The 26,460-nt window shown below is 45.7% G+C and overlaps 7 protein-coding genes across 7 annotated transcripts; 3 read left to right on the top strand and 4 right to left on the bottom strand.

Annotated features, from left to right (window-relative positions):
• Positions 1-1,724: 1,724 nt before the first annotated feature.
• C922_02727 (ATP synthase F1, alpha subunit) lies at positions 1,725-3,377 on the top strand (the record flags this gene model as incomplete). The annotated part of the gene is made up of 1 exon (XM_008818326.1): positions 1,725-3,377. The coding sequence occupies one exon, from the start codon at positions 1,725-1,727 to the stop codon at positions 3,375-3,377; it is 1,653 nt and encodes a 550-aa protein (XP_008816548.1).
• A 305-nt stretch (positions 3,378-3,682) lies between these two features.
• On the bottom strand, positions 3,683-7,849 carry C922_02726 (hypothetical protein; the record flags this gene model as incomplete). The annotated part of the gene is made up of 1 exon (XM_008818325.1): positions 3,683-7,849. One exon carries the CDS (start codon positions 7,847-7,849, stop codon positions 3,683-3,685), a length of 4,167 nt encoding a protein of 1,388 aa, XP_008816547.1.
• A 1,090-nt stretch (positions 7,850-8,939) lies between these two features.
• C922_02725 (hypothetical protein) lies at positions 8,940-9,709 on the bottom strand (the record flags this gene model as incomplete). The annotated part of the gene is made up of 3 exons (XM_008818324.1): positions 8,940-9,175; positions 9,375-9,508; positions 9,654-9,709. The coding sequence occupies 3 exons, from the start codon at positions 9,707-9,709 to the stop codon at positions 8,940-8,942; spliced, it is 426 nt and encodes a 141-aa protein (XP_008816546.1).
• A 1,902-nt stretch (positions 9,710-11,611) lies between these two features.
• On the top strand, positions 11,612-11,929 carry C922_02724 (hypothetical protein; the record flags this gene model as incomplete). Its single annotated transcript, XM_008818323.1, has 1 exon — positions 11,612-11,929. One exon carries the CDS (start codon positions 11,612-11,614, stop codon positions 11,927-11,929), a length of 318 nt encoding a protein of 105 aa, XP_008816545.1.
• A 2,916-nt stretch (positions 11,930-14,845) lies between these two features.
• C922_02723 (CAMK/CDPK protein kinase) lies at positions 14,846-17,079 on the top strand (the record flags this gene model as incomplete). The annotated part of the gene is made up of 5 exons (XM_008818322.1): positions 14,846-16,072; positions 16,195-16,294; positions 16,460-16,578; positions 16,810-16,887; positions 17,020-17,079. The coding sequence occupies 5 exons, from the start codon at positions 14,846-14,848 to the stop codon at positions 17,077-17,079; spliced, it is 1,584 nt and encodes a 527-aa protein (XP_008816544.1).
• An 803-nt stretch (positions 17,080-17,882) lies between these two features.
• On the bottom strand, positions 17,883-23,352 carry C922_02722 (hypothetical protein; the record flags this gene model as incomplete). The annotated part of the gene is made up of 7 exons (XM_008818321.1): positions 17,883-18,764; positions 18,986-21,902; positions 22,057-22,184; positions 22,287-22,352; positions 22,478-22,588; positions 22,709-22,912; positions 23,149-23,352. The coding sequence occupies 7 exons, from the start codon at positions 23,350-23,352 to the stop codon at positions 17,883-17,885; spliced, it is 4,512 nt and encodes a 1,503-aa protein (XP_008816543.1).
• Positions 23,353-24,477: 1,125 nt separating this feature from the next.
• C922_02721 (hypothetical protein) lies at positions 24,478-25,770 on the bottom strand (the record flags this gene model as incomplete). The annotated part of the gene is made up of 4 exons (XM_008818320.1): positions 24,478-24,856; positions 24,944-25,019; positions 25,191-25,457; positions 25,629-25,770. The coding sequence occupies 4 exons, from the start codon at positions 25,768-25,770 to the stop codon at positions 24,478-24,480; spliced, it is 864 nt and encodes a 287-aa protein (XP_008816542.1).
• Positions 25,771-26,460: the final 690 nt, after the last annotated feature.

Here is a 26,460-nt window from a genome sequence, read left to right as displayed (position 1 = left end):
GAGCCACAAGAAGGGGCCCTTTTTAAAACGTCCCATTTGAGGGCCCCTCTTTGAAGTACCTCATTTGACGCATCACAGGTAGGGTGACATCAATGAAGGACATTTTGGCGTGAGCGAGTCTATCTCATGCGGATATATACTTCTAGTCATCCTCCCAAATGCGAAGTGTTAGGAAAGAGGTGTAGCTTCTTTGCGCAAGGGAACCTTTATCGTGTGTACTAGCTAGCCGTGGGTATTAAACGGGGCACCATACATCTCCACGTGTGTACGTACATAGTAAGGGGGGTGAGGGGGGCTGCCCCCTCTTCTTGGGAACTGCTTCCGAGCATATTGGCTCCAAAATTTTGTTGCAGAGCGGGAGGGGCAAACGTGTGTGAGAGCCCGTTTGGTGATTTTTCCTCCACCTGGTGCGCACGTAGCAGTAGACCACTGCGACCAGGGGGGGGAAGTAGCATCACGAGGATTTCTCAATTGCACAGGTAACCCGAGGGGGAAGTAACATCGTAACCATTTCACAATTGCACAACTGACCAGGGGAACAACATTCCAACATGGAAAATACAAACATATCCGTTCATCCCACTTTACAGTGACATCCATGAGGAGAAAAGAAGTGCAAATATAATTTAGCGTCCCTTCGCTGGTTCCCACAATTAGCACGTTTATTTTCAACTCACATGGGGAGGCTGCACAAAAGGAAAGAAAAAAAAAAGAGGAACAGGAACAGGAAGGGAAACATGTATGTATACCCTCACGGTGTAGAAGTCGAATGTGTGGACTAAAGAAAAAAAAAAAAAAAAAAAAACACCAACTGTAGCAGCAGGAGATTGGCGCTGATTGACTGACTGGAAGAGCCTTAGAATAACCCCGCGTGCATACAGGAGATGTGACGTGTATTTTATTGTGCCCCCTACCTTCTGTACAAAATATCCTGTATCGTTTGAATTCCGTGTGGTGATGCAGCCAAGCGACTTCAGCGGGGGTAGATTGGCATGCTGGGAGGAGGTTATGCTTTTTTTTTTCTCTGCAGCGAACCAGAAGTGAAAAAGAAAAACAGAAAAAAGGAAAAAAAGGGAAACAACAAAGCAGGAAGCAGCGATGAGGAAGTAGTTAACAGAAAGAAGCACTCCGCGGCAATCCGTTAAGAACCACGAAGAGTCCCTAATTCCCAGGGCGAGGTGAAACATAAAAGAAACACTTCACCCCCTACCTGTGGTCACGTTCTGCATTTTTCTTACGCTGTTCCCCCAGGAACATATTCTGCCATCGCGCAGTTGGGTTGAAGTTGCATGAGTATATTCCTTCCGCACGGTTAGCGGTAAGTGTGTTTAGTTGGCTATTTATTTTTTTTTTTTGGAACCCCCCTAAGGTGTACGATGTAAAAGGGAAGAAAGCGCGGGACGTGGCATGAGAGAGTGTAGCTTCGGATGTACTGAACTGGCCTGATCGCACATCTGAAGGTTGGTTTATTTTCCCTCTTTTTTTTTTTTTTTTTTTCTTCACCCCTTTAGTCGCGAATTTGCAGAGGAAACTTCGCGTGAGATACCGAAGAAGTACCCCCCGCTGAAGTACTCCCCGTTGTATGCACACCAGGCGAGCATGCGGGAGAGGGCTCCGTCCCTGATAGCAACATCATAAGTGGTAGCAGTGGTATAGCAGACAAGCGGGAGGTAGGGTCACCCCACATGTAAACTTGGCTGCGCAGGCCGATTCCCATACCTACCATGCAGGGCACGCGTAAAATGCAGCTGCTGGGGCAGCATCTGATGAGGAGAGTCAAATGGAGCAGCGCCGCCGTCGTGCCATACTCCACGAAAATAAGTCCAGTGGAAATCTCCAAAATTCTGGAGAAGAAATTCGAACACTTCGATTTTAAGACGTCCGCGAACGAAGTGGGATATGTGTTAAGTGTAGGGGACGGGATATGCAGAGCCTTCGGATTGAATAATGTGAAGTCATCGGAGCTGCTAGAAATCCACAACAGTGATGCATCTGCAGGGGGGGGCTCAGACGTCACGTATGGAATGGCGACAAACCTGGAATACGATAACGTCGGGGTAGTTATCTTCGGAAATGACAGAAACATAAAAGAAGGAGACATAATAAAACGGACCAACAGGATTATCGACGTGAGTGTAGGTCCTGAATTACTCGGTCGAGTCGTAGACGGGTTAGGAAAAGAGATTGATGGAGGGAAGCCCATTGAGACAAAGGAGAAGAGGAAGATAGAAATAAAGGCACCTGGAATCATTGCACGTAAGAGCGTAAACGAGTCTATCATTACGGGAATAAAGTGTATTGATAGTTTAGTCCCCATAGGAAGAGGACAGAGAGAGTTAATCATAGGGGATAGACAAACAGGCAAGACAGCCATAGCAGTGGATACCATCATTCATCAGAAAAATATTAATGAACAAGTGCCGGACAATGAGAAAGTGTACTGTATTTATGTTGCCATTGGACAGAAAAAAAGCAACATTGCAAAATTGGTGAATCTTCTAAAAAAATACGATGCGTTGAAATATACCATCATCGTGAATTCGAGCGCGTCGGATGCTTCTCCCCTTCAGTTCTTAGCTCCATACACCGGATGTGCTATGGCAGAATACTTTCGAGACAATGGGAAACATGCGCTGATTATCTTCGATGACTTGAGTAAACAGGCAGTTGCTTATAGACAACTGTCCCTCCTTCTGAGGAGACCACCAGGGAGAGAAGCCTACCCAGGGGATATCTTCTACATTCACTCGAAGCTGCTCGAGAGGTCCTCAAAACTGAACGACAGTCTGAAGGGGGGAAGTCTCACAGCGTTGCCAATCATAGAGACGCTAAACAACGATGTGTCGGCTTACATTCCCACGAATGTCATTTCGATAACAGATGGACAGATTTTTCTCGAGAGCGAACTGTTTTACAAAGGAATAATTCCAGCGATTAATGTCGGATTGAGTGTCTCTCGGATAGGAAGTAGTGCCCAATATAAGTGTATGAAGAAACTAGCTTCCTCTATGAAGTTAGAACTGGCTCAGTTCCGTGAGATCGTCGCCTTTTCTCAGTTCGGCTCAGACTTAGATGCTTCAACGAAGAAGCTCATCGAGAAGGGGAAGATCTTAACGGAGATACTAAAGCAGAAGCAATACTCCCCCGTCAGCATCAGCTACCAGATTTGCCTCATCTATGCCGCAACGAAAGATTACCTCGCTAGTCTTAGCATCGAAAAGGTGCAAGACTTTGAGAAGCGATACTTTGAGTACCTCGATAGCAACTACGCCGATGTGCTGAGGAAGATCCAGACCAACTGCGACTTGGGTGAGGTGGAGGACCAGATCAAGGAGAGCATCGAGCGCTTCCTCGAGCTGTACAAGGGGGAGGCCTGATCAGGGGAGCGGCGTGGCAGCGGCGTTGGAGAAGCGGAGCGACCAGGCTGCGGAACGATCATGCTTCCGAACGATGAAGCTGCCTAGCCTCTCTAAACGGAGAGCCCTTCCTAGGGAAGAACAAATTTATTATTAACGTGTCTTTCGGGTTGCTGACGAGTCGGACGCGTGTTCAACCATGAGAAAGGCGCGACACCCAAGGGGGGAGTAGGGGATATACCATCCGAGGAAAAGAAGAATCTCTTCTTAGAAGTCAGCATAGATCCTTGCTACTGCCCTGGCCGTGTGCGAGGCATCAAAACGTTTTATCCCTTCCACACCTCTTTGAGCTGCACTAGTATGGCATAGTACAGCGACCTCCTGCTTACCAAAAAGTTTCTCTGCACGAAATGGTATGAAAGGAGATTTTTGCAATTCTGGAGCATTTGCTGCTGAGTTGTTTCATCCAAGGGGTGGAGCTGTGCAGAGGGAGGGGATGCGGGGGACATCATCACCCCATGGGGGGTACCGCTACGTCGATCTTGTCCCCCAATTGAACTTTTCTCCAAATGCTGGCCTATTTGTGGAAGGAGACCCTTCAAACATTCCTCAAATTTTAACACGTCAAAGTTTAAGTTAAGAGTGAGTTCTGTTGAATTTGTCGTCTCAGACATAGTGGCAGTCGTTCTTGTTTGTTTTCCTCGTGGGCTGTTCGATTTGTCACTCATGGAGTCACTCTCCAGGGTGCGTATCCTCCTGGACGCAATCTTGTGTGCACTCTTCCAAAGAAACAACTCGAGAGGGAAAAAATAAGGCCAGTGGATTCTTCCAAATTTTCTCTCAACATAGCGGACGTGTTTTAACCTTACCCTTCTCGCGCGGTGACCCTGACGGATTAGCATGTGGAGGAGAGCGCACAGAAGGGGGGGGGCAGTCTCCTCGGTAAGCGGGTCGGTAAGCGGGTCGGTAATGTGCTCCCTAATCTGCTGCTTAATCTGAAACACCAGACGAAGGAGGTACAACTGCAGCGGCTTGTACACATGTCTGCACTGGGTGAAGAGGATGAATAAAAATATCTTTACCTCATCGGGGAGGGAGGCCAAGTTGTATCGAAGTAGCCACTTCGAAATGGAGAAGTAAACGGTGGAGTGGTAGAGGCCACTCAGGCTGTAGGTGACGATGAAGGTGATCATGTCGTCCAGCGTAAAGCAGTGTCTGTTCCTCCTAAGTAGGTTTTCCATCTGGGTGTAGAGGTCGTGCGTGTGGTCATCCGGATAGCGCTCCATCGGGGAAATACGCGAACCGGGTGAACCAGGACAGCCGCGTATATTGCTGCCTATATTGCTGCCTAGATTGCTGCCTAGACTGCTGGCTGAACCGGGAGAGCGCCCCCCTTTGAGCGCCAAGTAGGCGACCCGCACCTTCGCAACGAGCGACTTGTCCAGTATCGGCTTATTCCCCCCGCACCCGGTGTGCACATAGAAGTACCTACTGCTAAATTTCGCATGGTTTTTCTGCAACTTAGTCTCGAGGTGGGCCTGGACCGCTGCGCCTTTCAAAATGGACATATTAAAATGATAAAGGATGATTAGGAAGCGCTTCATCTGGAAGGGCGCGCCGTCAAGGTAGTTCGATAGCATCATCAGGAGGAAGTTGGCGCTGTTTTGTGGAGTTTTCACGCGAGGTGAAGTGGCCATTTGGCAAGTGGACTTCACCGCAGGGGGGAACGCTATGTCGGGTGTTTTTCCGAAGTTATGAGGCCCCTGCGCCGCCAGTCGTGCCTGCCTCCTCGCGGTGATAACCCCCTCATCGTCTATCCCAAACTTGCTTAGTATAATTCTGTGGAGAGTGTCGTAGTTGGGAGTATCCCCTCCTGGGAGCTGACCCTCTGGAAAGGGCGACTCCCCAATTGGAAGGCAACGCCGACTGTCCTCTTCCTCCACCATAGTGCGCACCTCCTGGTAGCGGTACGCCCTCACGGTGTTGACTATTTCGAGCAGGTTCTCCATTCGGTCAGTGGGGAATGTGTCTTCTTCACTTGGCTTCACCGTCTTAGAGTGAGGTCCTCCTGTTGCGGCTTCTCCGGTTGCTCCTGACGAGGCTGCCCTTGATGTTTCCTGTGTTGCTCCTGCTCCTGCCGCTCCCCCCCCGGCTGCACCAAACTTGCATACCGCAACGAAGATGTGGAACCAGTTGGATAAGTTTATAAGGTACACATTCTTCATGACGCAGGTGAAAATCTCGTAAAAGGTTTTTTCCACTTGGCTGAGAAGGAGCTTCTCCTTCCGATGTGGGATCACTTCCCCGTCTGAGCGGTTACTTCCCCTGTCAACATAGTGCACAAATGAGTTGCTCATATAAAGCAGACATTTCGCAAGACAGTTTAACTGCGATTTGTAGAAATGTTTTCTCCTATACTGTGCGCTGAAGTAGACGTTGTTTACGATGCGTGAGATGGTATCCATTGCTTCAAACAGGGGAGGAAGATTCTGAGCCGGATTGAGGTCAGACAGGTGAGAAACGTTAGAGAGGCTTTCTTCCTGGCTGTGCCAGTTCTTCGCTTCGTTAGTTTCTTGGCCTGGTAATATAGTAACCTCTTCCGATTGGTCAATTTGACATGGAAGGAGCGGCTTCTCCTGGAGTGGAAGCTGTCCCCTGGAGGGGGTTCTCCCCTGGGTATGCTCAAATAGGTCGTAAAATGAGGGTACCTGTTTGTCGGGCAAACTGATCTCTTGGTGGGAGGCCCACCAGCGGGTGAGTCTCCAAAGGGGGGAATCCTCTCCATAGTCAATCTTAGACATACGTTCACAACTGGAGGGTAGATTTCTTCTTCCCCTACGCAGGTCAGAAACAATTTGAGGAAGATTATCTCTGCAGAGAAGATTCTCCAGATGGGATGAACTATTGTGATGATATACCATCCGAAGAAATCTCAACAGCACCTTCACATTCTTATCTGTAACTTTGGTGTTCACCTGATACATGTGCTTCAACTGATCGTATTGACTACTTTGTAGTTTTTCGAATGGGGTGGAGAAGGAGAAGGCCATTTTCATTTTTCTCAATGTGTTACTTTCTTGTGTTGGTTTGGAGGAGAACTGGTTTTTCTTGGCTGGATCATCACACTGGAGGGCGGTCTTCACATGGGTGTCCCTGTTTGGCTGGTTCACCTCTTGCAAGTCGCAAGTAGCTTCTTCGCTGGATGCCTCCCCGCTGACACGATCGCAAATGGCACCGCCCACTCCTTGCCCCGTAATGTAGGAGGGGAAGACCTTCACTTTGGTGATCGTCCCCCTCGTATTGAAGCAATCCACATGGCTACTCACTGCTAACCCATTTAAGTGGTCTATGCAGAGGTTGTAACTCCCTAGGGTTAGGACTCTCTGTATGTATTGATACTCCTGTTTCTTCCTTAGGACATCCACATTTTCGATGAATATTCTCCTGTGCAGCTGCACTGACAGGTCGTTAAAGAGAAGGTCCAGGTAGATATTTTCTCGACGGGCACACCATTCCATGTAGTGTAGATAGTCCCATTTTAGATCCCCTTCAAGGGGAATCCTCTTTGTCTCCATCACAATTTGAAGCAGCTTCTTCTTAAGGATGTCATCTAGCCGTTCCTCCTCCGTTTTGAAGTCAGGGGTGATGGCGAAGAGGTAGGAACCTTTGGACAACAGGTTCAATATCTGTGGAAGGGTAATCTTGTGTGCATTTCTAGTTAGGAAGCGGACGTAGTTACTTCTAACATGGCAGTTCACATGGAAAAGGTTTGTCTCGTTTATCAATCTGAGACATTGGGTGAGAGTCATTTGGTCCTTATCAAGGAGGCTCCTCAAGTAGTGCACTGCTCTGGAGGCATATTTTAATTGCTGGGGGAAGAGATACAGGAAAAAGAGAAACTCCGTCTTGGACATCACATAGCAGTTGTGACTTGCGTATTTGTAGATGCAGCTCAGAAGGGTATCTCTCTGCTTCTTACTTATTATGTATTTATTTTTTCTTATGTTGTTGAGTAGCGAGTATATATTTTTCATTTTTATTTTTTGGATAAACTTCATGTAGAGGAGTTCCTCCTGGGACAGATCGTACGTGTCTCGCAGGGTCTTCTCAGACTTCCGGCACTTTCGCTCCCTCGCAGGGGCAGCGACGTTAGCGGCGTTGCCCTTGTTAGCGGTGGTTATGGCCGCTATCACCCCTGACTTCGTTGACTTCGCTGACGAGACCAACCCCCCACCCATGGGCCGCCCTGCCCCCCTCTCGAACCGCTCAATCTCCGCCTTGGTCCTCACGTACACATATTTATCCTTCTCAAAGAAGTACTTACTCGTTTTCTTTTCCTTTCCATTTAGGTCAATCCGCACGACCTTTTCATGCCTCGACAGGGCTAGGAGCTTTTCCCTGTACTCGTTTAGGGCCCCTGTCTGTTGCTTCTTCCTGTGGGTCCTGAGGGCCTGGCGCGCGCCCGCAGAGGCGCCCCTACAGCCGAGCTGCATGGGGGGCGGGTGACCATACGGCAGTGCGGTGTCGTAGTGTTGCAGTATCGCGGCAACGGAAGGACACCACTACCCCTTGTGATGATCGCTCAGATGAAACAACATCACGCAGGGAGAAAACTGTGCGCGGAAGCGGTGTGTGTATTCTCCTCAGGAAGTCAACACATACACGCGAGGATGCGCTTTCCCCCCTAAGAGAAGATCGTCTTGACGCCCCGGGCTGTACCTCTGTTGTAACGGCTGCGGTGGAGTACGTAACACTTCTCTGCGCATTAAGCCGCATCTTTTTCTCTCGCATCCACATTCGTGCTGGAAGCGTGCTTTACAGGGTGTGCCTTCAACGCACATGGGATGGGTTAGAAGCGGCTATGAGGACTCCCACCCCTAGGAAGGGGGTTCAGGGGAAACAAGTCGACCCACTTTTCCAACTGCACCTGGAACTTGCAGAAAATGTTGTCACGCTGTTTTGCGCATTTAACCATCGGACGTTGTGCCCCTAACCATAGATCGTTCCGCTTAGCGGTTGGGGCGGGTCATTCTTCACTCGATTAACGAGTCAACGCTGAAGCTGCCCCTCTTCCATTTAATTCACTATTTTAAGTGTTCTTTGCGTGGCAAAAAAAAAAAAAAGATACAGAAAAATTGGTGGGGCGCCTCCAACGAGGGGCAGCAAGGGAGAAGCGGCAAATGGAAGGCCCCAAATAAACGATGACAAAGAAACGGGGACAAGGAGAAGGTGATACAAAGCAGACTTCCAATCAGCCACGTGGCAACGGGCAGAGTCTCCCAAAAAAAAAACTCCGAAAAAAAAAGGAGAGATAATTTTCCCCTTTTACAAAAAGGAATAGAATGAGATGCTGCTTCTTGGCAGGTAGTGAAGCTCAAATGCGAAGGGGCATGAAATAAGTGCGGATTGCATTATGAAGGTGTGTTGAGCAGGTGCGATGGGGGTGTAGCAAGCCTTGTATGGGAATGGTTCTCCAGGTAGTGTAGCTTTAGGCTCTATCACTTAATATAGTTACCTCGATGTATAGTTCGTTTGAACCGTTCCTGTGAACCGTTTCCCTTGCTCTTCCCCTTCCACTACTAATCAGATGACTTTCTTTATTTTACTTATCTTGTCGAGGATGATATTTTTGTTTACCTCGTATATGTATCCCCCCAGGATGATGTTGTCAAAAAAGTAGTAAAGAAAGTGGAAGTTAAAGAGAAGGTCCAGCTCGCAGACGTTGGTGAAGAAGGTGTCTAGCAGTTGTGCCATGAAATGGATGAACTCCAAAATGTAGAGCTCGTTCTCGTTCTCGATGCAGACGACGAAGTAGAGACCTGCGCGGGGAAGCGGCGGAGTGAGGGGAGGAATGAGCTATTTGAGCAGCGGGATCAGCAGTGCCAGGAGCGGAAGGTATCGGGGGATGACCCTTTCGCGGCGAGCCAACAAAATGTCGCACAAGAGAAATTGTAGGGCTTACAACCGTCGCAGCTACAAAGGCCGCTGCCACCGGTATGTTCCTATTTTTCTGCCTACCTGCGTACAGCCTGTAGACAATTTTGAAATTCTCGTAGACGAAGATATTCGCGTAGGACCTACTCCTGTTGATTAAGATTTTGTTGATGTCTCTTTCGATCTTCTTCTGCTTGGCTTCGTTGCAGTTGATGTACCTGAGGGGGGGAGAGGTGAAGAAGTTGCAGGGCGTGAAGAAGTTGTGGCAAAGGGAGGAGCGGCATGAACTGCTTCCAATCGTGGGGCGCCGTACAGGAGGAGAAGTGCTGGACATCTGCACGGCTCGTAACGCCTCGCACTTACCATTTTGAAAACCGTGTCTTCCCCTGCCTATTCTGCAAAAGGATAAAATTCAGCATTTTGAAAAGGGAGGAGGGGGGCTATGCCAGTGGAGGGGGTTCCCAAGAGGAACAAGTGCGACTAGGTTGTGATGGTTCTGCGATTGTTAGGTGGTTTAACTTCGGGTCGCCTTCACTACGAGGCAACCTCAAGCGTAAGGAAGGTCCCACCCGGGGGGAGAGACAAACGCAATGGCGAATGGGGTAGAGGCGTAGCAACAAAGGGAGAAAGTTACTGCAGGTAAGTTTTTCCACCATCCCAAGGGGGCGATTTATAAATATGCATCGTGCGTGCGTGTGCTGGTCACGGTTAGGTAACATCGATTATGCACGCTTCACTACCATCATCATGGTAATCCTGCCCCTCGGTGAACGCTAAACCATTCGGTCCTCCTCAAAATAGTAGGTTTTTTTCTGTGCGGATTGCATCTCATTGGTGTGGGGACGGGCCAATCATGGGTTGCCTTCCTCTGTTCTGCTTCGTATTTGAAGAAAAAAAAAAAATAATTCTGATGTGATCATGCCCACAATCCACGAATGGTGTGCTTAGCCCGGTGTCTGTGTCTGTTCGGGGGAAGGTCCAACCAGGTGTCGATTAACTTCACCTGTGCGCATAAGTAAAAACAATTCGAGCCGCTTCACCTCCCCTGCGTTAAAAATTAAAAATGGGTGTAATCCTCCTACGCAAGGAGAGCAATTCTTTTTGTCACATGAATTTTCTGTTATATTGGCGGATGGCTTCGGGTTCGGCTTCACATTGGAGGAGGGCTCCTTTTGGTTAGTAAGAATGGGCGCGTATATACACATACATACACATGCATATATATAGCCTCTCTTCGCAGATTGTCGCTGTGGAAGTAACCCTACTTCCAGAGGCGGGACACTACGATGGGGAGCAGTTCTTCCGAAGTTGGGGATGCACTCGTAGGAGGTACCAAACGTGTTAGGAGCAACTTCGCACTGTTATGATAAAAACCCGCGTGTCATTGCGCCACCCTTGTGCAAAGTCAAATGGGTAAAACAAAAAAAAAAAAAGTTACGCATGAGGTTTTTTCTTTTTTGTAACTCCTCAAATGGAGGAAGAACTAAAATTTGTTCGAAACGGGAGAATTTGCGAAGCTGCGTAGGAACGCTCCAAAGGTTTATCCGCTCGCGGAATTATTTATTTATTATTTTATTTTTTTATTTTTTTTTTCTTTTATTTATTTTTTTTTTGTTTATTTTATTATTATTATTTTTTTTTCCTGCTTTCCTTTCGCTCCGAGCGCATCCCATTTGCGTGGTTCCTTTCGACAGTCCCTCCACGCGTTTTATTCTAGTCCATTGGCCAGGCCTGTCCACGTTTTGCTGCGTTTTTCTTCTTTTAACTTCTAGTGGAGCAATCTTGCTGTTTTGTCCCCCCTGGGCAATGGCCCTTCACTTCTTTTAACCCCCACGGGACAGGCCTACGGGAACCGATGCAGATCGACCAAACGACATACAGAAGAAGTTACACCAATGGAATGGAGCCATAGCTAAACTAAGGGAAAAAGAAAAAAAATAAATAAATAAAACGCCTGTACGAATTCAAAATGAGGTTCTTTACATGTCAAGTAAAAGGAAGGTGTCCCTTCACACCCAAAGGAGTTCGCTATATGTCGTCCAAAAAGATATCCAACGTATGTTGCGTTCATGAGAGCGGTGCATGCCGGGCGCGTCCAATTTGCCAATCAGTGCAGAACAGTTGAGGGTTATTTTTTGGGCACACAATGACACTGACCCCTTGGTCGTCTCACACGTATGTACCGAGTGCCCCACATGAGAAAGACGACAAATTGGCCAATTCTCCTAGCATATCAGGCTACCATATGCATATGTTACTTATCCAGTATGCTTCTCCCCCTTTTTTAGTACTACCCCCCACAGGGGCCGAGCGTTAAAGACATGGATGAGGAGTACAAGAGGTTCCTTCAGTTGAAGAGAAGAGAAAAAGTTTTACCCGACAATAAAATTACAAGCATTGATATTAATACGTTTAAAAAGTATAAGCACAAAAACAACCCCATTTTTTCCACCGAATTTAAGGTGTTCATAACTGGTTTCTTAATTTGCGGGTGGTGCGTTTTTGCAGTTTACCTGACGGTGAGGATTATGTCTCCTGACGATTTCGAATGGGTGGAAAATGAGAGGAAGAGACTGGAGGATGCCAAAAGGAAAGTTATGATAATAAAGGAAAGGGGAAAGGAGGTGGACCCCGTGTGAGGAGAGGGGAATCGTTCCCAATTTGTATTAGCCATTTGGAAAAGGAAATAAAAAAAAAAAATACAAAATAGAAAATGCGAAAACGTTGCAACAAAAAAGTGCCTGAACAGGCAAGGTTATGAAGGGTGGTATGACAAACCAAAATAAAATAGCTATTTTATTTTTTTTTTCTCCGTCTGCAATGTGCTCTTTTTTGGCTACCTACCTATGCACAACATGCAAAACACCTGAACAGTTCATATTTTTTATTTTGTTCAATTTTTTTTTGTGAAAAGAGCACTCCGTCTTTTTAGAAACCATCATGTGAGGGACTAAGCGGTGGAGGTGTGCATGCGCAACGATTTTGTCATTTTTTTGCCACTTCTCTTTCGGTGTTGGTAACGTGTGAGGCAGCGAAGGATCGTGCTTTTGTTCCACCCCATGGTGTATTTGGGGGGCAATATAATGATGATCGGCAAATCGTTAGTGACCAACGAGGAATGGAAAATGATTAGTGACGAACAATGAGTGACCATGTCTCAACAGCACAGTAAAACAACGGTTGCGCCAAAGCGACATGCCGTCCTTTCGGCCGACTGAAGAATTATGCCCATCGTCGTGCGTGCATAACGATGTTGCCCCTTCCGTGTGGGCGATCATCCCCACCAAATGAAAGAGACAAAATGTGCCCCCTCCTTTTTTCCCGAGAGTGCATTAAGTCCATACTCTCATTAACTGTTGCGCAATAGAGGTAGACATGAACGTTCCACTTGGTCGTGAAACGTTCGCTTGGTTCTATTTTTCGCGGAAACGAAACTCCTATGTGTGCTCACCTTCCCATTTGTTCCTTCCCTTTTGCTGGGAAGAATTGCTCCAAAAGATTGGAAGGGTGTGCGTGGGAAGGAATGGGGGGTTGGTTACAAAGTGACACCTAACCTGTGTTACACATTTTGGTGCGTCGGTTAAGCGGTTTTAAAATGAATGGTACTTGCGAGGAGGAAGTCTTTTTTGTTTTCGTTTTTTTTCCTTTCTTTTTTCCTTTTTTTTTCCTTTTTCTTTCCTTTTCTTTTCCTTTCTTTTTCCTTTTCTTTTCCCTTTTTTTTCGTTTCTTTTTCCTTTTCTTTTCCCTTTCTTTCCTTTCTTTTTCTCTTTGGGCATCTGATCCTTTCCAGTTGGGGGTTACTCTTTTATCGTTGATGCCCGCGGGACACAAGTACCCCTTTCGCGTGTTTGGCACTCCTTTGATCGGTCAGTTTTTGGATTTTTGGATTGTACAGTTGACACTTTTTCCGCTTTGCGAGACTCGCGGTAGAATTGTTACAGGCATTCTCGCGTGGAAGGTTGCCTCCACGCATTGATATTTTTCCACGTGTGTACGTCATGGAGAGGAAAAAAATTTCCGTGCCCCTTTGCGCTCGCGCACACGACTGTAAATAATATAATCTGGCGCCAACGTAAACGTGTGTGTGTGCTTCTTTTTTTTTTTGCTCAGCATAGTGCCGTGCAACCCACAACACTCAGTTGGTGCTGTTCTCACCTGTGGAGATGGCGTGGTTTTGCCCATTCGGAACGAAGAAAAAAAAAAAAAGAAAAAAAGAAAGCGAAGGAAAAAAGAAGGGCAAAGAAAGGAGAAAAAAAGGAAACTCAACAGGCGTGATAAACGTAACAAACAAAAAAAAAAAGAAAAAAAGAAAGCGAAGGAAAAAAGAAGGGCAAAGAAAGGAGAAAAAAAGGAAACTCAACAGGCGTGATAAACGTAACAAACGTGACAAACATGACAATCGCGCCAAACGAAACAAACTTTTTTGAACCCCCTTTGTATTACTGCGCACACCATGAAGAGGAAGGAAAAAAAAAAAAAAAACGTTGACACGAAAACACCTTGCTCACCTTATGCGTTCACACTGAAGGGGAAAAAAAAAGAAAAAAAAAGAAAAAAATCCCTTTCCGTGCAAGAAGCCTTTTTTGTACATATTGGAAAGTGCGCAATAATAATGTCCCTTTGAATTGTTGTCTTTTTTGAGTGCTAGAAAAATTTATTTCCCCCCCCCTCTCGCTTTAAGCCATTATGTTGCAGCACACGTGAGCGCTTCCTCGCTTATGTATACATGAGAGTGTTCACATGGGTTCTCCCATAGGACATCGTAACCTTGTAATTTCTGTATGTGCGTTTCTGCATATGGGATAAATTTTCTCGTCATTTTGTGAAGCGCTTTGCCCATTTGAGAAAGCCGTTTTCCCATTTTGTGAAGCGGCTTACTCATATGCTTACACCCCCTTTTGTTCATTTTTCCACCCCACCCATTTGGCCCAGCCTTTCCCGCACGTTTTAGAATTCCCCCCCCCCCTGCGCGAATGACCCGCGTTTGCGCAAAAACGATCACTTAGGGGAAGAAGCAAAGATACCTTTGCATGCGGCTGTATGTACACATGCACATACCCAGCCACCTGTGTATATGTCCACACACATTTCGCGTGCGAGTTTTCACATTTACACTTCCCGAGTGTAGGAGTTATATCCCCGCGCTCGTGAGCAGCACGGATGAGCATATTCACGTTTTTTCTTTCGTCCCCGCGGGAGCAATTCTTGCCCGTAGCGTGTCCGCGCCTTTAGCTTCTCGCCCGTTGGCCAGGTGAAGATTGCAAGCGTGCAGGGACGGAATCGGCAGAGCGGGAAAGAGGCAAATCGGCTACTTGGCCAATCGGCTAATGGGATAATCAACTAATGGGCTAATCGGCTCACTTCCCTAGATGCCTGTCTGCGTTATTGTTACCCCTTCGTGCTGACCCCCTTGCAGACACTTTTCCCACCCTATTGATCGCCGCTCCCGTCACAGCGCCCCCCTGCGCAAGCCCAGTAACCCCAGTGAAGTAACCCCATCCGAGTAACCCCATCCGTGTCAGTCCCCTTGCCGCTCACCCCATCCGTATGACCAGATGGGGTGCAACCAGAGCAAGGGTGTCCACGAGCTGCGAATGAGGAGCGGGAGGTGCGTGAAGGAACAGGTGGGGCAGTCGCCAGAAGGAAATGGAAACACATCAGACGAATTGGCAATAAACCCAGGAATGTACGTGCGAAAGAAAGAGGGAAAAATAGGAGAGTCATATTTTAAAATCAGGAAATTAGGAAGTGGAGCCTACGGAGAAGTACTCCTATGTAGAGAAAAAAATGGACACACAGAAAAGGCAATCAAAGTGATAAAAAAGTCTCAATTCGACAAGACACGATATTCAGAATGTAGAAATAAGAGTATTGAAAATGAAGAAAGTTTTAATGAAGACATATATAATGAGATATCTCTATTGAAGTCATTAGACCATCCGAACATAATAAAGCTTTTTGATGTGTTTGAGGATAAGAAATACTTTTACCTGGTGACTGAATTCTATGAAGGAGGAGAGTTATTTGAGCAAATCATTAACCGACATAAGTTCGACGAGTGTGATGCTGCTAACATTATGAAGCAAATCTTAAGTGGCATCTGCTACCTACACAAACATAATATTGTGCATAGGGATATAAAGCCCGAAAACATCCTCCTGGAAAATAAAAACAGCTTACTAAACATAAAAATAGTCGATTTTGGATTGTCCTCCTTCTTCTCCAAAGATTATAAGCTCAGGGATAGACTTGGCACAGCATATTATATCGCCCCAGAAGTATTAAAAAAAAAATATAATGAGAAGTGTGATGTATGGTCATGTGGGGTAATCATGTATATCCTCCTCTGTGGATATCCTCCCTTTGGCGGACAAAACGATCAGGACATTATTAAGAAAGTGGAGAAAGGGAAGTACTACTTTGATTTCAACGATTGGAAAAATATAAGTGATGAGGCAAAAGAGCTGATAAAACTCATGTTGACTTATGACTTCAACAAAAGGATAACTGCTAAGGAGGCTCTAAATAGTAAGTGGATTTTAAAATATGCCGATAATATCAATAAGAATGACCAGAAGACTTTGTTCGGGGCTTTGTCTAACATGAGGAAATTCGAAGGCAGTCAGAAACTCGCGCAGGCTGCCATTCTGTTTATTGGAAGCAAGCTTACCACCCTGGAGGAACGAAAGGAGCTCACGGACATATTTAAGAAACTGGACAAGAACGGAGATGGCCAGCTCGACAAGCGCGAACTCATCGAGGGCTACAACATCTTGCGCAGCGTAAGTGTAGCTGTGTGGCGGCCCAGTTGTCGGGGTCGGAAGTTCTCCTGGAGAGCTTCTACACGTGGAGCGGTGTAAGACTTAACTGCTTCTACACCCACACCACTTCTATTACCCTGCAGTTCAAGAACGAGCTAGGTGAACTGAAAGACGTCGAGGAAGAGGTAGACAACATCCTCAAGGAGGTCGACTTTGACAAGAACGGATACATCGAGTACTCAGGTATGGGGTTGTCCCTATCCGGCGAGCCAATCGCAGCGGGTTACCTTGGAGGCCTCCATTCGATGCCTTCGTCTAAGGCCCTCTTCTTACGCCATCTTCTTCCGAGGCCCTCTTCTTACGCCTTCTTTATACACCTTCCCACGCCCACTTCTCCCCCCCTGGCAGAGTTCATTTCCGTCTGCATGGACAAGCAGATTTTGTTCAGCGAGGAGCGGCTTCGGGACGCCTTCAACCTCTTCGACACGGACAAGAGTGGCAAGATCACCAAGGAGGAGTTGGCCAACGTAGGGAAGAAAAAAAGAAAAAAAAGAAAAAAGAACAGCATAACGTGATGGCACCATGTTGTGCCTACGCTGTGCCCACGATGTCCCCACACTGTGAGGATTTCCCACTGTGTGCGGCTCAACCCCATTGATAACTCCACCGTGTGTGTCATCTCGTGTGCGCCCTTCATCTTCTCCCTTCATCTTCTCCCTTCATCTTCTCCCTTCATCTACGCCACTACTCCCCCTCAGCTGTTCGGCCTGACCTCCATAAGCGAGAAAATTTGGAACGATGTCCTCGAGGAGGCGGACAAAAACAAAGACAACATGGTAAGGATGGAGTGTGCGTCAAATGGGAGAGAGAGACAACGGGGTGGTCGCTCCTTCTCTCTGTGTGCAACCCGCAGCGCCTTCACCACCGCGCCGGCTTCACCATCACGACTGCTCCTTTTTCTCCCCCAGATCGACTTTGAAGAATTCGTGTCAATGATGCACAAAATATGCGACCACAAGACGCCCTGAGGAGAGAGGGGCAAAGGTCAAACCAGGCGCGACCAAACGGGTCCCAGAAAAAATGAAAGTAAAGGCAGACCGAAGCTGATGCCATTTTAAATTCAAATTCGAATTAAAGCTTAAGAGGAAGATTGCGCGTAAGATGATTTTCCTTTATCCTTTTTTTTGTATTCTCCCTTTTGCTGTTGCTTTTACTTTCCCTTCTGCTTCCGCTTTTACCTTTGCTCCTGCTCCCCCCCAAGTTTTTAAAGCCACCGTTTCTTCCCACCTTTTATTTTTTTTAAAGTTTCCATGTCAATGATTTTTTTTTTTCCATTTTGACAAACGCAACGAATTTTATTTAACAAATGAGAAAAAAAAAAAAAGAAAAAAAAAAAATATGAAGGTGGAGTGCGCCCGGAAGAGGGACCCACCGGTCGTGTCTACAACATAGGAAGATTGGGAGTTTCACGTGATGTCTGTATGGCGCGGTCCAGTAGGACGCTGACATGATTATTTGATAGAGATTCACGGACGCGAATTCAACCATTTATGTCGAGCGAAGTCAATTCGTTAAACATACGTTGGGGGCAACCTCCCGTTAGACACAGACACACAAACAAAAAAAAGAAAAAAAAAAAAAAATACGAAGGGCAGCGGGGGGAGGCGTGTGTACCCCTCTCCCCGGTGTGCGTGGTTACAGAAAAAATGCTTCGAGCGGGGAGCTACATGTGCAGGTGGCACGCGACAACGCGACACACACGTGAAAATATAAGTGTACACACAGACATATGTCTGTATGTATATATATATGCATGTGCGCGCTGGGTGGGCTATCCCAGGTTGGCCGTCTGGTACAGCTTATTCACAGACTTGTGGAAAAAAAGGTCGTCCGAATTCGTCTTCGAAATATTGTTATTCCTGTTCTTGCAGAGTCTACAGATTTCCTCGTAAAACAAATTGTAAATGTCATTCTTGTCGATATTTTTGAAAAGCTTCATTCTGTTTTCCTTCCGGACTTTTATTTTTCTTTTTTTGGCAAAATATTTCCTCTGCCTAATATAAATGTCGGTGGTGCTGGATGAGTACTTGTATTCGATTAAATTTGGGTACCTGTTGAGTTTTCCTTCAGTTCCATTTTTCTTCCCCTTCAGAAGGTCTTGGTTTTCCTCCAGGATTCTGTTCAGCAGGTTTTCTCCATCGCGGGTGCCAGTTGGACGTGTGTCCTGATGTGTCCCCTTCTGACGTGTATCCTTCTCACGTGCGCATTTTTCACCTCCGTTGTGGGGGACTTGCCTCTCGTCACTCGACTGGAATTTCTCGTACGAACGAGTGGCATCCCTTCCGGAGCCCTCCTCCGTCTCCTCCACGAAACCGCCGTTGTGCGTGTCACAAGGGCGATCACTTCTTGCATCACTTGGCGCGTCGCTCCCCCTGTCGCTGCTCGATCCCCCACGTGACTCACCATTTGGAAACGCGCTGTTACTGTCATTGGAGCTGAAACTTTTAGAACTACCCCCTTGCTCGTTCGCGTCTAGTTGCAGATAGTGGCAGAGTAACTCTCTTTCCACTTCCTCATCGTAACTCAAGTGTGTGTATGCGAATGTCCTGTCCGTCTCGTGCACTAGGGATCTGTTTATCCTACTCACCATTTTTTCGTATGACTCATCAATGAACATGAGCTGTATGTTTTTGCGCAGCGAGTTGTGGAAAATCTGCAAGGGGTGAGGAGGAGAAGGACGTGGGGTGTATATGGACACATTCACACGTGGGGGAAGCTCCGTTAGAAGGGGGCACGCCGATAGGCGCCGACTACACACACGACGCGAACACGATGCAGACACGATGCAGAACACGATGCGGACACGATGCGGACACGATGCGGACACGTTCCTCACAGTGGCCGCTCTCCATGGCCACCCCCTTGCGCACTAACTATTTTAGCGTCGAAGCCGCACTTCTGCCAGCCGCTCTCGGAGGAAAGGCTGCCCGCGCTCCTGGAGTAGAGCTCCTCATCCTCCGTGGAGGAGTACGTGGAGTTGACGACACTTATCCGTTGCGAATTGATGAGCGAATCGAAGAAACCATCGCACGAGTATATTTTTTTTATCTCCATCAGGAAGTAGAAGGAATCGTATGATATGGCATACTCAGAGTTGTAAAAATAAATTCTGTCATTTTTTAAAATCATCACTTTTCTGTCAAACTGTTCGCTGGAATTTTTCATGTACACCTTGATGCAATATTTCTTTTCTTCCGGCGTCATTTCGAACGGGCTGCCGCTGGACCTCCCCCGCGTGAACTTCTGTTCTTCGAGGTCTCCGCTGTTTAGGCTGCTCACGTCGGATTCGCTGCTATAGCTGTGTTCGTTATAAGAGTGGCGTTCTACACCTGAGTTGTCGTCTTCGCTTTTACTCTCTCGACTGGAGGCGCTGCCCTGGGACTCCGGCACGGTGACTCCACATTGTTCGCCCTCCGACGTGCAGGAACTCGTGGCTGACTTTTTTTTTTGAGTTCCCGAATTGCTCATAATTTGGCTTTGGCTAGCTGGGCCATTTCGCCTTTCCGCCTCACTTTCCACCTGACCATGTTCATAGTTTTTTTTTCTTTTTTTTTTTTTTTCTTGTTGTTGTTCTTCTTCTTCTTGCTCTTCTGCTTTTTCTTTTGCTTTTTTCCTCCTTCTTCTTTCCTCTCTTTTCATTCCTTTTCTTTTCCGTTCCTTGACAACCCCGTCTGTGTCGACGCTGGTGGAGCTGTCATAGGGGTCCCTTCTTCTATTGTGGACCGATTTGATGGAGCTGTATTCCTGATTAGCGTCCCATCCGGAGTAGCTATCGGCATCGCTTTTCCTTTGAAGTTTCCCGAACGGATTGAGCGACTGAAATATGTTGTAAATGGCCTGTTCAAGGATGTTTTTCCTTGGATGATCTGCCAGCTGATTCGCCTCATCGCCAGCATAATACTTGGTTCGTGAAATTTGCGAGTGTCTGCTATTTGGGAGTACATAATAATCCTGTTGGCAGAATTTGGGGAGCGTCTTCTTTTCACCGCTGATTTGCTGATTTTTCAACTTGCACTCTTCGACGAAGCTGTCAAAATGGATGTCCACTCGCTTAGTCTTTATGTAGAAAAAAAAGTGTCTGTTTTTAACCGGGCAGAGTAGCAGTTCCTGCCGGGGCAATGTAAGTACATTTTTTACATACACGAGGAAGTTGATATATTTATTTGAGAAAAAATCTTTGCAATTGGCTTCACTTAGTTGGTTGTATATTTTGATGAAGCTGCAAGTGTCGTATATGAGGATGGACTGGAAATCTTCCAAATTCTTTTTACTCACTTTTTCCTTTCTTATTTTATATACATAACTTTTAATTAAATTTTTAAGCGTAACGGAGAAGAAAAGAACGAAACAAAATTTTTTTAACCTCTTTTTTAAGCAGTAGTATGTGTCATTTGAATATATTTTTTCTATGTATGAATAGAGCTTCAAATCGCTTATGCTTTTGCATGTGTGTATTTTTTTGATCACTTTTTTGAATATATTTTTGTATATTACTTCCACGAAGCTTGTTAAAGCGTTTACAATTTTTGCGTGTGAATGGGGGAATTTTCCTGTTTTCCTTTTCTTCCTCGTGCCTCTGGGAGTGTTACCTTCTTGCCGCTGCACCTTCTGCCTGTGGATCAGGTGGAACTCCTCCACTTCGCAGAGGTCCATTCGGAGCGCGGTTACGTCGGTAGTGCCTATGTCGATTGGGGCCACGTTACTTTCGTCCAATACTATTGGGCCCAATTTTCGATCTACACTGCAAATTTCCTGATCGTCCTGCCGCTTTTCACCGGGAGGGCCTAAGGACCGAGTCGACGAAGAGATCACCAAGGGGGACGACTCGTGGAGATCCCCCCTCTGCTCACCCATTTTGTGCCTCTCTTCATCTCTGTTTAGCTGATTCTCCACCCCTGAGCTGCTACCTTCCTTGTAGTGCCCGTGACCAGGAGCGCCATCATCTTTACCGTCAGCTGCACCAGATTTCCTATCGGAGTAAATAATCTTCGAGTAAATGTACAAGCTGTTCAAGAGAGCACACAAATAATCATTGAAGTAACTCTTAATGAGTAAAATAAATTTATTTTCATTTTTGTATTTATGAATGAAGAAGTGATTGTATTGCATATCAAGGATGTCAATTTTGTGTTTATGCATTCTTATAATTTGGGACGACTTTTCGCTTTCTTCATTTTGTCTGAAGGTATCATTATAGCCTTGTTCAGGTGATTCGGCATGCCCCTTTGCATACTTGGCACCCACTCTCCCCTGGTCATTTTCGTTGGATGAGCTGGTCGAATTTATCGAGTTGAACGAAAGGGACAGGGAGGAATAAAAATCGTTTGTCTTTTCCCTTTCGGTGAAGGTGTTAAAAAGGCAGAAATTTTCGAAAAATGAGAAAAAGACGAAGTTCTCGTTGATAGAATTGGTGTACTTGTAGAAGCTGTTGTGCAGTTCACTGGACTCCCTCTTATGGGAATCGTCCCCCTTGCCACTTCTCCTTCTCCGGTTGGATGTGATGTTGTTATTAATTTGGAGGTATTTAAAAATGTTTCGCGGAAGCATGTCCTGCTCTGTTATCAAATTGTACAGCAACTTGTGGAAGAAAAAAAGGAGAAATAATTTTAGCTCTTCGTACAACTTGACCAAGGGACTTATGTTTGTTTTTTTTATAATTTCGTCGTACACGTCCAGGATTTTTATAATGTCGATGAAAATGGGCAAAATCAGGAACGTTTTTTTCTTCTTGATGATTTTTATTTCGCACTCGTCTATGAGCATCCGCTTGATGATGAGGTACGTGCTGAACCTGCGATGGGAAGGGATGAGAAGCGATGGGAAGGGATGAGATGCGATTTGAAGCGGTGAGACGCAATGATCGATGATATGCTCTACCCTGGGGCTGGCGCCGCAGAAGTCATGATTCAAATCGGCCGCCATATCGCGCTTCCCTCCCGCCTTACCACAGCATGGAGTTTATTTTGCTCACATAGGACGCGCACAGCACGTATATGTTGTCAAACAGGTTTACGTTCCGGATTTCCAGCTTCTTCAGGATAATGTAAATTTTGTAAAAAAAGGTCAAAATTACCTGAACAGTTCATAAAAAAAAAAAAAGGGAAAGTAAAAAAAAATATGACTTTTTCCCTTTTGGCTAGCTAGCTTTTTTTTTTTTTTTTTTTGTTTTCCTTACCATGGTGTTGGACAGGGAAAAGTCAAAATAGTGATTATTCCAGATTGACACAAATAGGTAGAAAACCTACGGGGGGTGGGAGAAAGATGTCAAGATGGACAAGGGTGTATGTTTGGCGGTGTATGTGCAAATTTGAAGAGGTAGGCCATACAATAGATACACTCGTGCATCCGCACAAACGAGTTTCTTACCGACTCGAAGTAAATTTTGTGAATTCGCTTCTTCCTACCGTAGTGGGACGCGTTCAACTTCATCAGGAGTTTCACGCCTCGAGTTATGTAACTGTCGCAGATGTCTACAAACTGAAGGGGTGGAAAGGGGAATTAGTTTGTGAAGGTGCTCTTCTTGCAGATGCCTTTTTGTGTCAATTTTTTTCTCAGAAATGTTATTGTAGGGTGGGGCACTATTTTCGTAAGCTTTACCTTCTGAATTGGTATAATGGTGTAGGGTAAATTGGACAGGATGTTGAACAAAATGAGGAGGAAGAAATAATGGTCAATCATCTTTTTCTTTCTGTAAAGCTTCTTTAACGTGACGGAGTTCCTCCCAAATAGTTGAACGATGAATTTCTCATTTTCATTTTGAACTTGAATTTCTTCCAAGTATAGGTCGCATTCGATGGCAACCTTCGAATGGGATGGAGGGAGGAAAAGAAAAAAAAAGTGAAACAAACAGGGAGTGGATAATTAAAATGGGTTAAATCTCACATGAGGGTGAAGGGGTTGTTTCGAGAATAGACATAAACTCCTGCGCAGTGAGAAAAACGGGGTGTAAAATAGTGGGGCCCCCGCCGAAAAAAAAAGGGTAGGACAGAAAATTCAGACACGAGAATACTTCTCCTGTTGGCCGATCCCATACTAACCTTCTTAAACATCCGTACCAGGGAGCCATATGCCTTTCGAGAAGACAAGTGTCTTCTCTTCTTTTTGTTCTGACCATGTTCAGGCTTACTTTCAAAAGAACTTTTAATATAACTGGAATTTAGGAAGGAGTATATTTGGGAGAGGTACTTATTTTCGCTGCTTTCATTCTTGGTTGATTCGTTATGACTTTTTTCTTCTGTCATTTTTTTCTCCTTTCACTTTGCTTTCTTTCATTTTCTCTTCACCCCTTGTTTAAACGGAGAAGCCAAAATGGGAGAGTTCGGGTGTGCAGTACGCGGAGGGTGGGGACTCGTTTGGTTGCTCGGTCGGCCAGAAGTTGATCTTCGGTGAGCCCCTCAACGTGCCAACTTTTGGTCTCCGTAAAAGTATAGACCATGAAATTTCGTATCATCCGATATGCAAAAAGGAGAAGGAAGGGCAGAGGAAGAAGCAGAGGCACCTTCTTGCAGTTTATGCTTCTCTCCTCGAATAGCAACTCTTATGGAGAACGGGGAAAAATAATTGTTGAACAATTTTTTTTTTTTTTTTTTTGACATCGCCTTGAGGGGGTTACGTGGCAAAGGGAAGAGCACAGAAATTGCGAGCAAAAAATTGTACAACCAGAAGAACGCTTAACGAGGCCTGCATAACGGAAGTGGTCACGCGGCATGATGGCTCATCAATTTGCAGTTCGCGAGGACATGGTATAAAAAGGCGTATCTGTGCACGGAGCTTTTCCCGCGACTTGCTTTTGAGAAGAAAAAAAAAGAATAAGAAAAGGAACGCGAAAGAGAAGCATTACGAATAAGCACTAACTTTACGCAGTTGAATTAATTTCTCGAAAAAGTGCGTTTTTTTGCCTTTGTCCCATTCCCCATCACAGGGCACTGCACAACACTCTGCAAACCTACGTGCAACAGAACAAGGGTACCATTCGGGTATCCTCCATAGGACGAGACATGAGCCATTTTGCATCCGTAGTGTTTGCACTCTGGGCGAGCGAGGCAGAAGTATTCATCAAAAGAGAAAACAAATTAACCGATTCAAAGTGGGATTATTGGCGGAGTTCTCAAATGAGAATAGGAAAAAAAAAGAAAAAAAGCAACAGCATGGAATGAAAATTAATAATATGCGTGTCGCGTCACCGGGGGCAGAAACGAAATATGTGAAACTTCTACAAAGCAGAGACGTGTGTACAGAGGGTTAAGTATTCACCCATTCGGAAGCACGTAGAGTGTGGGAAGCGACTGCTTATCCCCACAGAGATGTGTCCAATTGACAGAACGGAAAAACGAATTGTCGGAGGAAGTCATGCATGGAGCATATACTCAGTCAGGTAGCACATCAAAAAAATGGAAGACATTTTTTTTTATTTCAAGATAGGCAACATGATTATTGCAGTTTTCGCAAAAAACGGCGTGATATATTTGTGATTTTTCGTCTTCCCCGTTCTTTTCACCTTCGGGGGTTTCTGCGCACTCGGGGTGGGGAAGCTCTGTTTGGTTCTCCGCTTTTCCCGCCTGGGGTGGGATATTTGGGTCGCCGTGCTGCTGGCTTCGTATGACGCTACGCCGTTTGGGATCACCTCGTTTGCCGTCGCCGCGGTTCTCCGCTGCGTTTATTTCGTGCTCGTGAATAACTCGCTTGTCGTCGATCCGCACATTTACCGCGTATAAACTTCTGTACTGGTTTACGTAGATCTCGTGCCTGCGTTGGGGAAGAAGGGGCAATGGGAGTGGAGTATAAAACACAGATAAGCGGCCCTGATGAGGGCGAAAAAAAAAACCAATTTACCTCTGACTTTGGTAGCAAACGGGAATGAAGCACCCGCAACAGCACAAACTCGAGTCGCAGTTTCTGGTGCAGAATCCTGGCAGAGAGAAAAAAAAAAAAAAAAACAGGCATGTACACGTGTGCGCACAGATCTGTATATATAGGTGCGATTATATATAGCCTTGCGTGCATTCTGAGCAACAGTGCAATTCTGTTAGGCCACAACTGGCGAAGCTTCGCCGTGGTTTAGTTGCCTTTTCGATCTTACTATATTTTTTGTTCACGTATTCTTCTTCGAAAATGTCTATGCGCTCATCATAAAATTCCAATGCCGCTTTTTCCTTTTCGCCGATGACGTCATCGTCGATGTTGTGTTCGTTAAGGTTTTGTCCGTCCAGTTTGTCTTCGTCCAGGTTTCCTTTTTCTGGGGTGGTCTTCTTTTCCTCCTGTGAATTTACACTGTGGTCAGTTTTCCCAGTTTGCCCATTTTCTGCTCGGCAGTTCCGTTTGGGCCTCTCACAGGGGAGGTTTTCACCTGGGCGAGACGCGAAAATGGGGATGGAAAAATCAGCGGGCCACAGTGATGGTAAAAATGGCGAACATGTCGTCTTACACTGAAATGGAGTAACTTTTTTTTTTTGCAAAAATGGTGAGCTAGCTAAATTGTATAAATATATGTGTGCTTTTTTTTTCCTCGTCTTCTTACCTGAATGGCTAATGTTCAAAAATGAGTTGGCAAGATTTATACCCTTCTCTTTGGCCAATTCTTTTGCGCTTTCTGGCTGCTCATTTGTTTTTATTTCGTTAATCAGAAGGCTAATCACATTATTTACCCGTTTTGAATTCATGTGGAGAGATAGGAAGTTCGGGTAAAGGAGATAGCGAGTCAGTAAAAAGTGGGTTACAGCTGGGGGACATACAAATTGAAGAAGAAAAATTATGAACGGTTCATAATTTTTTTTTTTTTTTCAAAACGGATGTTCGTTCATGCGAGTAGGGGAGGCACACACCACAGTTGGGAATGTAGACAGTCGTTCAATTTGCTTTTTGTGTCCTTTCGGGAGAGGGGGCTCATTTGAGCATTTCAGTAGGTCGGTTTGAGCAGCACCCTTTTTCACCTTTACGCGTCTGCGTTTTGCTTCCTACACTCTGCCTCCTAACTTTCGAAATGCTTTCTCTGGCAGGTGAGGCAGTTCAAGTGACAGGTCCCCCTTTCGATCACAATGCTAAACGGGGAGCGTAATTAGCACGAAATTTACTTTTCACTAAAAGTCCTACGTTTCGGGAGTGTTCTCTGGGGATAGCATTTTCGGCAGTTCTGAAAACGAGGACCAAAATGAACGATAAGGATAGTTACGTTATAAATGTTTTCTTAAAAAGCATTGTAACGGGCAGATATACGAAACGGGAGTGGTGATTGGGTTATTTTTTTAAAGCATTTTTCTTTTTTTTTTTTTGAAATTTTAAGGAGTACATGAAGGACATTTTTTTTTTAATTGGTGGGGAGAACGACATGGAATCTCCTTTTCCAAATTAAA

Source organism: Plasmodium inui (genome assembly GCF_000524495.1).
Source record: "Plasmodium inui San Antonio 1 unplaced genomic scaffold supercont1.10, whole genome shotgun sequence".
Taxonomy (NCBI): domain Eukaryota; phylum Apicomplexa; class Aconoidasida; order Haemosporida; family Plasmodiidae; genus Plasmodium; species Plasmodium inui.
This window is presented reverse-complemented; position numbering and strand designations above follow the sequence as displayed.